The sequence below is a fragment of the Typopeltis vanoorti genome, chromosome 11 (genome assembly GCF_054136105.1).
Source record: "Typopeltis vanoorti isolate ZY-2024b chromosome 11, IOZ_Tvanoo_1.0, whole genome shotgun sequence".
In the NCBI taxonomy this organism is placed as follows: Eukaryota; Metazoa; Arthropoda; class Arachnida; order Uropygi; family Thelyphonidae; genus Typopeltis; species Typopeltis vanoorti.
In genome coordinates, this window is record NC_143559.1 from 123,712,247 (window position 1) to 123,730,396 (window position 18,150).

Below are 18,150 nucleotides of genomic sequence, written 5' to 3' on the forward strand. Positions count from 1 at the left end.
ATAAGAAGCATTCAATGAAAAACAAATGGAATTAGCATAAGAACTGAATAAATAGAAGATCGACATGATAGACATTAGCAAAACAAGGAAAAACAAAAACAGGTGAGATTTTTCTGTGCAACAAATACAAAATGTTATATTCAAGCAATAACGATAATGGAAAAGAAGTAGTTATAATATTCTGCACTATATATTAGGATAAACTTCTTGAATGGCAGGTAATATTGAGTGGAGTGATGTGAGCAAATATTATTATTATGTGACACCTCCAGTGAATCTAAAGACTCATCGAGGGATGGTGTGCCAACAGCATCGAACTATTTACCCCTTCCAACTACTAACCGTGCTCAAACTCACTTAACTTTTTGCATGAGACATTAGTAGCAGAGGCTCTACCAATCGGCCAACCTTGGGAAATTGGACAATGAGACTTATTTGTGCTTATGGCCCCAAAAGAAGGTACTAATAAAGAAGTGAGCAATTTTTCAAGCAATTAAAGAAAGCAGCCAACAATGAAAAAGGAAAAGTTGGTCCTTGTTGGAGATTTGAACAGCAGAGTAGGAAATGATTACCAGACATATAGAAATGTTTTGAGAAAATTTGGAGAATAATGGAAAGTACCTGTTGGATCTGCTCAGGACATGGACTAGTTACTACAAACATGACACTGCAGCATAAAAATGTGGACAAATTCACATAGAGAGAAGATGCAAGAAATAAGAAAAGTGTTATTGACTTATGTTATTGTCAATAGCAACATTTTCCCACTGGTTTGGGAAACAAGAGTATTATTATTATTATTATTATTATTATTTGACACCTCCAGGGAGTCCAAAGACTCATCGAGGGAGAGTGTGCCAACAGCATCGAACGATTGGTCCCCTTCCAACTATTAACCGCGCTCAAACTTACTTAACTGAGCCATTAGTAGCAGAGGCTCTATCAATCGATCAACCTTTGCTGAAATTAGAAGTGATCACAATTTCGTTTTGAGCAGGATAAAACTGAATTTAATATTGAAAAGAAGAGTGTGTATGAAAGTTTCAAAATGAATCAAAATTCAGCAGCTTTCAATGTGAACTGTAGAGTAAAATATACAAATATTATATTTTTTAAAAATGATAGAGTTTGGAATTAAAACCAAACCATGGAGATTCACAGGCAATCCCCAAAGAAAACAGTTCATTCATTGAGATAGACAGTCATGTAGTTGAGGTTGAAGATAGAAAATGAGAATTCCATGATGGACTCAGGAAATTAAAGAGGAAGTTAAGGAAATGAAAAAAGTATATCAAAAGTTCCTGGAAGAAAGTCAGATTATGCTCTGAGAGAATGTAGAGAAAAATGTAAGAAAGCAAAGCACTGTGTGAAAAACTACTAAACTGAAGTTAGGGGTTGACTTTGGTGAAAACACAGAAAATAAATATTAGGACAGTCATAAAATACTATGAAAGCTATTGAAAAAAAGCTCAGAAATGGAGAAATTAGTACTGTAAAAGGAATCAAATATAATAAAGATGACATGAAAAATGAAGATATTCTTGATGTCTGGAGTAATTACTTGTAAACATCTAAATGAAACAAACAATAAACAATCAACAGTAAAACAATCAGAGATTCATATAAATATGTGAAGTAGAAAAAGCTATCAAAAACCTCAAATGTGGAATGGTAGCTAGAGTAATGCTCAAATATTGATATATAAAAGTTGTACAGAGGCTACACTGCATAATTCACAAGACCTGGTAGCAAGTCATATTTGATGATTGGAGTTCTCACAGTACCAATCACAAACACATAAATAAAACAATGTGAAAATTAGAGGAATTTCTCTATTGAGTGTTCCTTGTAAGATTTATGCAACTATACATGAGAAAAGGTTAACAAAAAATGTGGAAGGGAAGCTTAGAGAAAAACAAACTGGATTCAAGTGAAATAGAGTTGTCAGGATCAGATTTTCACTGAGAAATTATGGCATTATAAAAAGTATCTGTAAGTTCAGATCTGATAAAGACCTATGACAAGGTGTCACAAGAAAAGCTATTCAAAATGCTACAGTCATGTGGTGTAAATGGGACAATATATCGAGCAATGCATAGTCTATATGTGAATTGGAAGTCATAGTTAAAACTGAAGGAATACAGGAAGATAGCTTGATGATAAATCAAGTGTGAGACAAGGGTGCACATTATCTCCATTGTTATTCCTAATCTATAATATGTTGACAATATTATAAAGGGAAATGGGTTTAAACCTGATACTGAAATTGAAGATATTAATTGCAGATCTTTACTTTATGCAGATGATATTATACTTTTAAATAAATCCAGTACATGTCTAGGATTCCCTGACTAAATTTAATAACTGCTATAATAAATTTGGAATGAAAATCAGCAAAAGACCAAGACAATGAAAATAGACAGAAATTTTGGGTGAAACACCCAAAAATGAAACATCCATAGAACAAGTAAAACATTAAGCTATTTAGGCATGATTTTTAGTAAAGATAGCAAATAAATATGGAAATAGACAAAATAATTATCCAAGCTGCAATGGAAGGAAGTCAAATAAATAAATTTATATGGAATATGTAAAAAATTAGTCAAAACACTAAAACATGTACTGTTCAAACCAATTTTAATTTATGGATTGATATTTATAGAAAAATACTTTTGAATATAATCATGATAATATAAATCAAGCATTTTGCTCAACTCATGTAAAGAAATTTTATGATGCAAGAGATGGATTGTTTACATAATGTGTTACCACATAATTCCAACAATGTCAGGTTATCACTGAGAGAAGCATGTCATTATATAACACAAGATATGGTCATCTGCATGTTCCACAGCTTATTGCTTTTAGTGAAATATTTTTATATTTATTATTTTCAGATTATTTACTTATCATATGCTCAAAAAGCTGTTATGTCTGAGAATAAAGAATAATGTTAAAACAGGAGGGGAAGAAAGGGCTGGTTATCTGTAAGAAAGGCTTTTTCAACTTGTCAAGTGAACACAGGGAAGAGCACTATCACAATGGATGGCTTGGAATCAAATTGATTTTTTATGGCCAATTGATTGCAGAATTATATGTAATGAATCAATCTCCATGGAGATAAAATAATAATGATAATAAAACATCAGTGTTACTTAGAATAAAAAAAAAAAAACAGCTTTTACACACAGATACTTGTAGATAAAAATGACTAATAATAACATGAGATTAACATCTAGAAATTATTTAAAAAAATCTAGTAAGTAATTAACTGCAAGTAATTAAAACTGTGCATCTCTGTGAGGAGAGAAACAAATGATAATTAGGGAAAGGAGGTAAGTCAACACACACACATATCCTTACTTGAGAAATAGCTGAGATTTTGCCTCCATCAAGTCTCCTCTGTCACTTTCTTCTGGCTGAAGAGGAAGTCCTCTCAACAGTGCTGCTACAGCCTGCATACATGCCTGATCCAAGTCTCTTGTTAATGCAGTAACATCTCCAGAACCAGGAGGTGCTATCTGATGACTGTTACCCATTACCCAATCAGTAAGATATTCAACCATCTTGTTACGAAATTTCATTTCCTGACGAAAAGCAAGATCATCCCTACGAGCCATCATGGCTTCAACCAACTGACAAAGTTTTGTCTTGATGTGGATGGCATGTACAGTAGTATCAAGGTGTCTCACATACCTAATGAAGTAATGAGATTGAAAATGAATGAAAAATGATCATTAGAAAGAACATCTTTGAAATGTATTAACATAAGCTTGTTCTACAAATGACAACACTTTTTGGGGGGGGGGGGGGTCCTTAAAAAAAAACAGTACTCAACTTCGACACCCCCTTCAGTGTACACGTGCAGTAAGATATACTGTTTGACTACATACACATTATTACTAGAAGAGCATGTGTAGAGTCTATTCCATTACATTTAGCTGCAGCAATGGTGCTGATGTTGGAAGAAAAGATGTTTATTGTTGAGCATTATTTTCATTCATACAGAGTTGGTAGAGCAAATGGTCCAAGTTTACGACATGTTTGTAAGCAGTTTGTTTGTCATTTCCGTAAGCATACCCCAAGCAATAGTGTCATCATTGCCTTAATCGAGAAGTTGACTAAGGGCATTCGGGTTGACTATGAACTGTTGACATAAATGAGAATCATGAGCATGTGCTGGAGCAAGTGTTACAGTCTCCAAAATGCAATCAATGGCAAACTGTGGTAAAACTTGGGATACTGAGGTGGTCATTACAGAGAATCCTTAAGGAGCTGGATGCCTTTTTGTACATCATTCAAATGGGCTGGTGTTTAATACCAATGTATTATGCTCCATGATAGGAACACTGTGCATGCATGGAAGCTAATGTCTATGAAGATTTATCCTTCCTCCATAATATCTGGGTCTTTGAAGAAGTACATTTCCATTTAAGGAGGTTTTGTAAATAGACAAAACTACATACAGGTTTCTTGAGACCTGAATTTGTCCAAGAGAAACCTCTTCCCATCGAAAAGGTCATTTCATTGTACGTAGTTTCTGGCCATGGCATAATTGGAAAGAGAGGTGTAACTGTGACCTTGAATAGTGAGCGCTACATAAAGAATGGGTTGGTTCCATTCACACACACACATATATATATATATATATATATGAGGGTGGGAGATCCTGGAAAGCTCTGATAAACAAATGTTTATCAGAGTTTTTTTATCTTGGGGTTATATCAGATAAACAAATGTTTATCTGATTATAACCCCAAGAACATACTAGTAACAGAGTTTATATCAGTTGCTTTAATATCATTTTTAATAAGTTTAGTTTAATCCTTTATCCAAGTGTGAGCAAACAAAGTTTGCACCTGAAAGTATCTTCAGGACTGGGGTAAGGTAGTGCAACACCAGGCAACGAGTTTACATAAAAAAAAATAAAATAAACATGTTTCTTTCATATTTAATGAGAAATATGTTTTGAGATGTTATTTTTATCTTCTGCTACTGAAGTCTTACTTAGATGTAAAATAAATTTATATAAATCATATATTAGAGCCTAGTTTTAATTTTGTGTGACCTATTAAAAGTTTCATAATGTTGGCTTTGTTTGTATCTAGGTAAATGCTGTTTACAAAATTTGTTGTCACTGATACTGTATTCACACTGAAAATAATTAAGCAAACTTACTTCAGGGCATAAAAGGTTGTGTGAAATGAAAAATTGTTATAATTTCCCTACTTTCATTTTGAAACTGTAATTTAATAACTTTCTGCACTATGAAATGAACTTCGTCCCTGTTTTAAACATAGTACTAGTGACCAGTGATGACGTCTCACAATTGGATAGGAGCAGAAATTGCTCAGTTCCTTTTCCTAGGATTTTGCTAAAAAAGTGGTCATATGTATACAGTATGAATATCAATATCACAACATTAAAAATCAATTACACTCAAAAGTGTTATTTATTTACAAAATAAATTAATACAGTTGACCTTTGAACAACACAGGTCTACTTTTATGCAGATTTGTTTCAATAAATATACTAGAAAATTTTTTTGGAGATTTGAGACAATTTGAATAAATTAGAAGTTATGCAGACGAACTGCGTAACTTAGAAATATTGAAAAAATTAAGAAAAACTTAGGTATCTCATGAATGCATAAAATATATATAGCTACCAGTCTATGTTATAATTTACTACTATATAACATACACAAATGTACTATAAAAATTTAAATTTATCCAACTTATGCACACGAATAGTGCCATGTACAGTTAGAGACTGTACATGGCGCTATTCGCAGTCAAGAGAAATGTGAGGAGGATGCAGTACTAAATCATAACTGCATAAAATTAACTACAGCAATCCCTCGATTAATGCACCTCCGATTAGTGCGTAATTTTTTTTTCTATACCCAAATTCGATTCATGCGCCTGTATACATCTTAAAGTGGTTTAAGTTTCCTATACATTCCTGACCTATACATTTTTTATGGCTTTTATTTTAAAAAAATTCTATTTTAAAAAATCACTGACCAGGGTGAAATAATTTAGTTACCGATTTAAAACATTTTACAAAGATATTTTGAATGGCATACTACACTATTTCCATGTACAGTATGTTCCAAATTTGCCACCAAAATTTATGTCATCTGCTAATTACATAGCATTTTATGATCATATCTCATGCCTCATTTGCAATTGTTTTCATTACTTTTTTTATTTTAAATATTTTCCCAATCTTTCATCATGAGTAAAAGAATTAGTAAGCAAAAAAGTGGAAGTGTGAAAAAGATTTTAAAGGTAATCTCATTTGAAGAAAAACTTGAAATAATAAAGAAAAATGAACAAGGCGAGTCCAGAGCAAAGATAGCACAAGAACACAAAAATTGGTGAGATATAAGAGCAATTTTAAGCAAAGCTGCTGAATACAAAGAGAAAGGTAAAGATGCTTCAAGTTCATCATGCATGCACTCGAAATCAAAGTATTATGATTGAATTAGAGACTTCTTTCTACATGGAACAAAGATTGTAAGCAAAAACGGATCCCGTTAAGCACTGACCTTATCAAATCAAAAGCATTAAGTCTCTTTGCGACTGTGAAAGAAAGGGCTATAAAGTCGGCCTGGTTATAAAGTCGCAAAGTCGAATGAAATTACTGCTAGCAATATGCGAGCCATTTGGAAGCACATTCTTCCCGTTGTGCAAATGATTTTAGAATCTTTTCAAATGAATAAGTTAATTAAATCTCATTCTGAAAAATTGAGTGATTCTGACCTGCTTAATTTCGATGCACAGCGAGAAGATCCTGAAGAATATGAAGAAAATTAAATCACTGACAAGTCCAAAAAAGATTTCTCAGAAACAACCTGAAAATATTTTTTGTACAATCAAAGTTTCAAAGCAGCAATGCTTAGAGGCTGACCTTGATGAAGAGAGAAGGAGTAAAATTTGCAGAAGTAGTAGAAGAGCAATAGGGCCATGCCGTCAGTTGCATGGAAAAAAAAAAAAGAACAAGCAGAATGCCTACCAAACTACATTAGCTCAATTCTTTGTTAAGAAGTAGAATAATAAATTAATATTCTGAATATGTTTTATTGGCTTTTAGCATCATGGTTTTCCTTTAACTAGGCTCTGAGATAAATCCTAATTCTTTTGTAAAAAAAATTAAGGCTCAAACAAAAGAAATTTGAGGAACGAATCATACTTTTCCCCATAGCTTATTATATTTGATTAGTGCATTTTCAATTAATGTGCCCATTTTAAAGAACGCATTAGGCACATTAATCGAGGAATTGCTGTATTATTATTTAAATAGCAGAATATAAAAATTCTATAATGATTAACTCATTAGCCAACAGGCTAGGCTATCATAAAACAATCATATTGCTACTGCTTCTTATCAATGCATGAATCGTTATACCTGTATATGAATTTCTTTTTCACATTATCTTTTCATTTATTATAATAATATGTATACCATGTATAGTGATTTTTATGTTATAAGACTATTGTCTTATACTGGTGTAGGTACTGACAGACGATTTGTCTGTATTCATCTTGAATACAGACGACATAAACATACAGCATCGATAAATACAACACAGTACAGTATGGTAAATGTATTTTCTCTTCCTTATGATTTTCTTAATAAGATTTGCTTTTCTCTAAATTACTTTATTGTAAGAATATGGTATATAATACACATAGCATACAAAATATGTGTTAATCGACTGTTTATGTTATCAGTAATGTTTCCAGTAAACAGCAGCATTACTGGAAGCATTACCAATAACATAAACAGTATTCGGTCAGCACCCCTAATCCCCACGTTGTTCAAACTGAAATTCAAGAAAGGAGCTCTATAAACTAAACACCTCAACAGTTAACAAAACACTATTATATTCTATTCTAAGATTATAACTAAGTGGTATGTAACTTATTGGCTTATTTTATATTGCATATTGTCTGTAGCTTCGGCTGGTCTTCCAGGTGAGTGTTCATTATTTGTGATGTCATGCACATCTTAATTCAGACCATATGTGAAAACATTGCTTAACAACAGTAGGTCATTCCAAAATGTCGAGCTTGTTGATGCATTTTTGGATAAGGACAGCATTCTTTAATATATACAATGGAATTTTTCTTATCAAATAAAGATTTCAGAATACTGTCTTCTGAAAGCTCAGTCGGCTCCATTTGTAAAAATTTTCAGATACACTAGAGACCTCAACCAGGTGTAGTTGGAAACCAGTTTTAGTGTGAGATCACATTATCAAAATCTTTAAACATCTCATTGTATTCTTTGATTATTGAGTCTAAGACACTGCTACATTCATTAGTATCACAGTTTCTTAAGGTTTTATTAGTACGCCATTCTTCATCTACTTTTGTCAGTTCAGGAAAATGTTTGGCTGAGATTACAGGTTTGGAAAGTAGAGTTCTGATGAAAATCAACTTCTGCCTAAATGCTTGAATATTATGCAACATTTCATATATCGATTTAGTTTTGACATTAAGTCATATAAAAAAATGCAGCATGAATAAATTCTGCTCAGAACAAGGTATATTTTGTTCCATGTAAAGATTTGTGAAACCAACATACCTTAGAGTGATAGGGAAGATCCACACTAAAAGTTTTGTCATCAATTTGAAGCACATTGCAAAACTGGCAATGCATTGAATCATTTGCTCGAATATGGTTGACAATATGAATAACTTTCCTTAATGTGTCTTTTAAAAGAGTAGATTTGCTGCAAATATTCTATTGGTGAAATATACAATGAAATATGACTTAATGTCAAAACTAAATCGATATATGAAATGTTGCATAATATTCAAGCATTTAGGCAGAAGTTGGTTTTCATCAGAACTCTACTTTCCAAACCTGTAATCTCAGCCAAACATTTTCCTGAACTGACAAAAGTAGATGAAGAATGGCATACTAATAAAACCTTAAGAAACTGTGATACTAATGAATATAGCAGTGTCTTAGACTCAATAATCAAAGAATATAATGAGATGTTTAAAGATTTTGATAATGTGATCTCATACTAAAACTGGTTTCCAACTACACCTGGTTGAGGTCTCTAATGTATCTGAAAATTTTTACAAATGGAGCCGACTGAGCTTTCAGAAGACAGTATTCCGAAATCTTTATTTGATAAGAAAAATTACCTGAATTTTGTATTTCCTTTCGTAGCAATGCAACAAATCCTTCATGTTTACCTCTTATAGAAGCAGCACCATTTGTGTATTCACTTACTAAAGTACAGAAATTATGATTTGCACATCACTAAATGGATTACCTTTTCTACTGAGTATATATGCTCATTTGCTTACTGACACTGATCTTTAAAATATCAAGAACGTCAATTCCACATATCCACCCCAAGAGAGTAGCCAAAGTTAGTAGCTGTGAAAATCTGCAGTTATTATTATTCCTGACACCTCCAAGGAGTCCGAAGACTCATCACGGGAGGACACCTACAACTGTCTCAACCAATACACCGAACCTCTACTACGAATCATCTCCATCAATGCCATCTACCGTCCACCTCCACCACAACTGGTATTCTATGTCTGTAAATTGCGTGTGTTCATGTCAATTCCTAATTTATGCTCATGCACAGACCTACACTTTTTACCGTGTAGACATTCGGAACTGTTCACGGGGCCGGTTTGCCTGCTTACAGGATGAAAAACCCCAGATAAACTGGGAAAAAAATCCTGCTGCTCACACCCAAGACCAGCTAACTTGGCTACGGCTGAGGAAGATCCTTGAGCTCCTCACGTCGTCGATGGGAATCGAACCTAGGACACTCCTTCCCCAGGCATATGGTTGCAAAGCACACAGCCACTAGGCTAATCGCACAGTCAATATAAAATAAAAATTGTGCTCAAGTCAGCAATATTAGTGAACTTATCTAGGGCAACTGAAATAATAAGCATCTTCATTCCAGTAAATTTTTTGAAGCTGTTCAGTAACATCGACAGCTAATTCACATTGTCATTAGGTTACAGTTTCATGAAAGAGGAAGTTATTTGTATTTATGAACTTTATCTGAATCCAAAAATACTATGATGAACATTGATGATGAGCACTATATCTTTCATCACTATTGAAATCACAGTATCACAACATTTTATTTTTGACTGGAAGCATGTAGGTATTGCAACTTCCATTCTATTTTAAATACTCTATGCTCCTCCTTAATTGTTCTTTTCTTTGTATTCAGCACATCAAATAAAATTTTGAAAAAAAAATAATGAATTAAATAAAAACTTCTATTCATTCAGCTTGTTATAAAATGACAATGCATCCATACTGCAATATAGCAACACTCATTCAAAACCTTTTTATTTTTTTTTTATTTTTGAATCAAGCTAATCTGCTGAGTTCTTGTAGTGGCCTTTAGAGAATAATAACATAATATGATAGTATGCTAACCACTGAACAATGGATCCATAATAGTGGTTGATTTTTAAACACTTTGAGTCCTCATCATCATCATCAAATTCCTGCCATGTACCCTCAAGGGGTGTACAGGATATGACAGTACTACATGAAAAAATTACATCATTACTAACTTCCTATCTACAATTTTCCTCCAAATCAGTCTGTTACTTGTCAAGACTCCAACATTATCAGATCTTATATTTCTATCGTCTAAGGCACTTTGTACCGTATCAATCCACCTATATCTTGGTCTTCCTCTGGGTCGTTTTCCTGCCAACCTGGCAGAGAACACTTGTTTTGCTAATCTTTCCTCTCCCATTCTATTTAAGTGACCATACCATCTGAGATTAGCTCTGCTAACGCATTCCTGGATGCTGACAATGTCAAGTTCTTTCCTAATATTCTCATTTTAAATATGATATTGCCATTGATGCCATCTGTTCACGCCTCTAATCTTTCTCAGGACTCTCATATCTGCGGTCTCTAGTCTTTGGTCAAGTGTTTTACTTCTGACCCAGCTCTCAGATCCATAAGTTAAAATTGGTTTGAACACAGTCTTGTATACAGCTAATTTAGTGTTCCGACTAATTTCTTTCTTATTCCATATGAATTTATTCAATTGACTTCCCACGATACCAGCTTTGCTGATTCTGTTGTCTATTTCTATATTTAGTTTACCATCTTCAGTAAAAATTGTGCCTAAGTAGCTGAAATGTTTTACTTGTTCCACAGGTTCTCCATTCACAACACAGTTGACATTTTCAATGATTCTGCCTATTTTCATTGTCTTTGTCTTTTTATTGCTGACCTTCATACCATATCTATTACAACAGCTATTCAATTTAGTCAGAGAATCTTGCAGACTTGTAGCGGATTTATTTAGAAGTATAACATCATCCGCATAAAGCAAAGAGCTGACATTAACATCTCCAATTTTGATATCAGGTTTAATACCACATTCCTTCATAATGTGATCCATATAGATAATGAATAACAGAGGGGATAATGTACATCCTTGCCTCACACCAGATTTAACATTAAACCATCTTCCTGTACTTCCTTCAATTCTAACTGCTGACTCACAACTCAAATAAAGACTAAGTATTGCTTGAAATAATGCCCCATTGACACCATATAACTGCAGCGTATTGAATAGCTTCTCTCTTGGTACCTTGTCATATGCCTTTTCCAAATCGACAAAACTTAAGTACAGATCTTTGTTATATTCCCATGCTTTCTCAACTATTTGTCGTAAAGTGAAGATCTGATCCTGACAGCCTCTATTTGGCCTGAATCCAGCTTGTTCTTCACCAAGCTTTTCTTCCACAATTCTTCTCAACCGTTTCTCAAGTATACTTGCATAGATCTTGCCAGGAACACTCAGTAGGGAAATACCTCTGTAATTCTCACATTCAGTTTTATTTCCCTTTTTATATATAGGTACTATGAGAGCTCTACTCCAATCATCGGGAATTCGTCCCTCTGTCCAGGCTTTCTGAACTATGCAGTGCAGCCACTGTAAGACTCTTATACCACCATACTTCAGCATTTCTGGTCGAATATCATCTACTCCTGCTGCCTTTCCACATTTCAAGAATTTGATGGCTTTTTCTACTTCAAGTATGGATATGTATTCCTGACTGCATGCCTGTTCAGTGTTTTTTATCACTGTGCTGTCATCACTGCTTGTTTCATTTAGCAGTTTTTCAAAGTAATTACTCCATACTTCAAGGATATCTTTTTCTCCTGTTTTCATTTCACCTTTATCATCTCTAATTCCTTTTACAGCACTCTTTCCTCCATTCCTAAGCTTCTTCAACAACCTCCAGAATATTTTGCCACCTTCTTGATATTTATTTTCTATATTCTTGCCAAAGTCCTCCCATGACTTTTGTTTAGCTAGTTTTACACACTGTTTAGCTTTCTTACATTTGTCTCTGTATTCTGTAAGAGTAAAAGCTGACTTATTTGCCAGGAACTTTTGATATGCTTTCTTCTTTCCCTTCACTGCCTCTTTAACTTCCTGTATCCACCAGGGAGTTCTGATTTTTTTATCTTTGCACACAACCTCACCACATGCCTCTCTGGCAGAATCAATCAATGTTTCCTTCAGAGTTTGCCACTGAATCTCCAAGGTTTGATTCCTGTTCTCAAACTCTTTCATTTTCTTTTCAATAATATTTCTGTATTTTAGTCTACAGTTTACATCTGAGAGCTGCTCAACTTTTATTCGCTTTAAAACTTTCTTACATGTTATTCTTTTCAATATGAAATTCAATTTTATCCTGCTCAAGACTAAATAGTGATCACTTCCAATTTCAAATCCTCTGTACACTCTGGTGTCCTGCACCAGGGAGAAAACATCACTATCAACAATAACATAGTCAATGAGACTTTTCTTATTCCTAGCCTCTTCTCTCCATGTGAATTTGTGCACATTTTTATGTTGGAACATGGTGTTAGTAATAACTAGTCCATGTCCTGAGCAGAAATCCAACAGATATTTGCCATTATTATTAGCTTTGCTCTTTTCTCCAAATTTTCCCAAAATATTTTTGTATGTTTCACAATCATTTCCTACTCTGCTATTTAGATCCCAAACAAGGACCAACTTTTCCTTTTTCATTGTGTCAGTTGCTTTTTCTAAAGCCTCAAAAAATTCCTCCACTTCTACCTTAGTAGAACCTTCTGTGGGACCATAGGCACAAATAAGTCTCATTGTTCAGTTCCCCATTCTCATATTTGCCCACATTACTCTACTTGAGACTGACTGCCATTCAAGAAGATTAGCCTCGTATTTTGTGTTGAATACTATGGCTACTCCTTCTTTTCCTTGATTGTTATTGCCTGAATATAACATTTTGTATTTATTGCTCAGAAAGATCTCACCAGTTTTGGTCTTTTTTGTTTCAGTCACCCCTATTATGTCGATCTGGTACTTATCTAATTCCTCAGCTAGCTCCATTTCTTTGCCATTCAGGCTTCTTACGTTGATAGTACCGATCTTTAACTCTGGTGATGTTGAGTTGGGGTTTGTTTTCAGATTTGTTCCAGTAGCTGACTTTTCGCTGTTCTCCCTGGTTCCCTGGCGAAAACAACGGGGGCCTTGTTTAACCGGGCGACGCCCCAGCCGGCATGAAATTCTGTCATGTTGTACCATCATTTTTTATTTTGGTTTAACCAATAAGAATACAATTTGGTCGGCTAAATCCCAAATTGCCAGCCCATCCTCGTTCGTTCAGTATCAAAGTAGATACCCAACAGGGTGCACCACGAGAAGGTGAGGATTGGACATTAGGTCAGAAGCCCTGGTCGGTTCTCCGCATTCCTTTAAAGGCTATGTGGAGGTCTCCTCTCAGTTATACAGCTTTGACCCTTAAGCACCCCCACTTTGAGTCCTATCAATGTAAATATACATCGATTACGCATGAAACCAGAATCCCATTGATGTATATTTACATCGCTAAATTAAAAATTCCGAAAATAATAATACAGTCGTACCCAACTTACGTGTTTCTTATATGTACGTATTCTTGTCCCGCTTCACGCCTCACCACTAGTCGTATCTTTCAGGTGCCGGCCGCATTCGCCAGTGTCGCACATGCTGTGAACAAGCCCTGATGTGTTTTGCGCGATCTCCATTCATACACAATTTTTATAGTCTACAAACCTTGCGATTGTTTAATGTTATGTTCTTGATAAAAATTTTATCACATAAAAAATAATAATGTCGTCCAAAGGAAGCAAGTCCGATTCTTCTACAGCTAGCAAGAAAAGAAAAACATTGACTTTGGAAACAAAACTCGACATTATCAAGGATTTTGAAGGCAGAATGAAAATTTGTGAGCTAGTAAAGAAGTTCGATCTACAGGAATCCACAGTGAGAACAATCATAAAAGAAAGGTTTACAGATTTTGGAGGACATAGATTCTAACGAGGAATGAATTGTAGCCACAAGGTAAGGAATAAAAAAAATCATTAGCTTGCTATGAAGAAATTTTGTGTGACAAGAAAAAGACATTATGCCGTCAGACGAATCTATTAGATTTTATGAAACCATTGACATCGAAATAACTTTCTTTTTTTTCTTAAAAAAATAGGTGTTTTGGTAAACCTTTGGTCCCAATTAACTAATATTTTGTATGTTTGTATATATAAATTACATGCAAAATTATAACCAGAGTTATGCGAATTCGACTTTTTGTTGGTCCCACCTACTGCATAACTTCAGGGTATGACTGTATATGCTTGAAATTCGTTATCAGACTGTACTATAGTTGAATTTGAATCAACCATCCTCATGCATAATGAATGAGGATGGCTGACTTTTATCAATAAAAAAGAGAATGCACACTGTAGTGTTAAACAGTCCACATTTCATTATTTTACTACATATTTCTAGTAATTTTTGTGGCCTAATCATCTGCATTCTCACCATTCATATTGCAATTTTTATTCAAGATAACAGTATTGTACTTATATATTGGACAACCCTGGTTGCAGATATTAAAAGGTAACTGAATATTATCCAAACTGTACGTATAATGTTATGTAATATGCCATATATTTCAAAAACTGAATGGCCTAATTCAATAATTTACTACTCGACTTTTGTGTCTAATAGTGGATAATTATAGTGATGTACACCCCTATATAAAATATTTTCATCATAATAATAACACACATAAATTGTATTTATCATTTTCATTAATGTAACATCCAAACAATATTTTGCCTGAATTTGTTGAATTTTGAACATTAAAGAAGTAAATATAAGTAGAAACTAATAAAAAAATTAATTTCTTTATTTTTTTCAAAAACCTCGATTTCTTGAAACCCGTTTCTGGAGCCCATACCCCATGTATAACTAAAATTTTTGTTCCAATTAATTATTTGGATATTCCATAGAAATAATGCACAGCCATTTTTTAAATAGAGCTAAAAATGGTCATGACACAGGGTTCTTTAAGTCCCAGTAGGTCTAGGACTCAAAGTGTTAACAATGTGCTTTAAAATTCATGATTTTTTAAATGAATTAATTAAAAAACATGATGATTGAGAATGTGTAATTTCTAAACAAAGATGCGTAACTGACAAAATATGAGAAAAAGCTGCACTGAACATTCTGCACACCCCCAAAAGACTGTATGCAAGCTAAGGGCTGCGGTTCCCTATCCCCAGTTTAAGTAGTTTAGTCTGTGGAATTTTGCTGTTACTTTCATATAAAAATTGAAATTATAGTGTCTATAATGAAGATAAGATATTTTTTCTTCAGTGTTCCCTGATTTGAGATGCAATAAGAATTTGACTCATGCTGCCATACAAAGAGCAGTTTTTATGTTAGTGTTCCTCCTGTGAGAATTCAAGAAGGAATAAAACTTTCTGTACGAAGCAAGAAACTGAAATTCCAGATGTTTTGCCCAGATAGGATAACTGTTGGCTTATGCTATTGAAAGTGGCTAAATAAAAGGGTGACTTCATGTTGTTTGGAGTTGTGATGTGAAGAATACACTGGAGTATGCATAGTTAAATTATATTTAGTTTTATGTTGTAAATATTTGTCTTATTTGTAAATAAAAGATTTTTATTTTTTTTATGGTTAAAAGGTGTGTGAAGACTCAATTTCTTAATGGGTTTAATGAGTAAAAGTTAATTTAAAAGATATGGTTTATGTGATATCCTGAGATACGAAACTGTGTGCAAGTTACATTAGAAGTTTAGTTTCAATGTTTTCTTTTCATTTTACAGTAAAGAGCTTAACTACTCGGAATGTGAGGAGCAAGTAACCCCCCCCACACACACACACACATGCATATAAATGGCAGAGCTGAAAGGATTACTCCTTTGTAAGACATAAGTAGCCTAACACAAAAATAACAAAAAATGTCCAAAACAAAACTTCTTGCTCGTGACATATAAATAAAAAAGGACCATACATTTAAATAATCATTTCTATAAAATAATACCTTACAGCAAACTTCATTATTATTATCAAGAAATTATATACTTGGTTTAATCCTTTATCCAAGTAAACAAGTTTGCACCTGAACTATTTTCAGGATTGGGGCAACTCATACATAAGCTAATGACTTCACATTACTTGCCATGGTATCCCATAATGCAGAGCACATCTCCTTGAGGACATGTATAATGCTATGCATATCCAAGTGTAAGCAAAAAAGTTTGCATCTGAACTATTTTCAAGACTGAAACCTCAATAAAGGCTGGATAGTGGCCCTTCCCATAATGCACAGCATTATACATGTCTGCAAGATGTGCTTTGTATTATGGGATACTAAGGCAAGTGATGTGAAGTCATTAGCTTCTTTATATAAGTTGCCTCAGTCCTGAAAATAGTTCAGGCGCAAACTTGTTTGCTTACATTTGGACAAAGGATTAAACCAAGAATATAATTTCTTGGTATCTCTAATTTAAAGGCATCTTCATGGAGTTAGTACTCATTGAGAGAGACCCAAAACTATCCACACAATGTCTTATCATACCTCTTCTTGAATTCATCAACAGACAAAGCACTCCCAACTGAGTCAGTCAATGCATTCCATTCATTCACTGTATGGAATGCATTCAGTTGCATTCAGACTAGAACTTTTGCTCTCCAAGCAAAAATTCTAATCCTAACACCCTTGATAACTACACTCTTACTTAATTTCCATGGATGACTTCTTGTTATTCCATCACTATCCCACTGCTAAAATATTTCCCCAGCATCAATCTTATAAAAAACCTTTTATTAACTTAAATGTTTCTACCATATCCCCTCTTCTCTGCCTATCAGCTAACTTCTGTAAGCCACAAGTTCTCAATCAATGCACGGAGCATTCCTTACACCACTCACCAACTTGGTCGCTCGTCTCTGAATTTTTTTTCTACCACTTCCATATCTCCAAGGATTCCAATAATCCAGATGTGGAATACTGGATTTCTTGAGCACAGTAATACAAATGTTAAAGTATCAATGCCATAATAAAGAAGAAGAATAACTTCTTTTTTCTGCATGTTAGTGTATTCTTCAATAGCCAAATAATCCTATAAGCTACCTTGGACACACTAACAATATGTCCTCTGAACTTCAACTCTCTATCCCCAACATCCCCAAGTTCCTAGCATAATCAATTTCTTGGAGTACACTTCCATCAATGTGGTACAGAGCTTGTAATTTTTAATCCCAAAATGCATAACATTACATTTTTACACATTGAGCTGATCATCCTGCAACTTCATACATCAGCTTAATTATTGCACTAACCAACTTTACATATCAGCAAACAACTGAATATCAACCTTCAAGTAATGTCCTAGATCATTTATGTGTAAATTAAACAATAATGGTCCAAGCACAGAGCCTTGCAGCACATCACTGGTCACCTGCTTCATCCTGGACTCTACTCGTCCATACATTACTTTTTGGAATCTGTCTATGAACCATTCTTGTATTCACATTACTAGTTTAATATCCATTTTCATTTGTTCTAATTTGCGTGCCAGTAGTCAACGTGGTATCCTATCAACAGCCTTAGCAAACTCCAGCAGTATCACCATGTAGCCATTCCCCCTTGTCCAAATAAATTACTAAGGCAAGACTGACCTTTAACAAAACCATGTTGCCCCTCCCCTCCCCCCCAGAGTATCATACTCTTATCCACCAATTCGTGATTCGGTCTTTAATTAACTTTTCCAAAA

General features: G+C 34.0%; 1 protein-coding gene across 1 annotated transcript in view; it reads right to left on the minus strand.

Annotated features, from left to right (window-relative positions):
• Nf1 (neurofibromin 1) overlaps nt 1–18,150 on the minus strand; it is a 1,119,557-nt gene that overhangs the window by 633,120 nt on the left and 468,287 nt on the right. Inside the window, exon 25 of the mRNA XM_090400295.1 lies at nt 3,364–3,696. Within this exon, the coding sequence (XP_090256421.1) occupies nt 3,364–3,696 (333 nt within the window). The remainder of the gene's footprint in view (nt 1–3,363; nt 3,697–18,150) is intronic.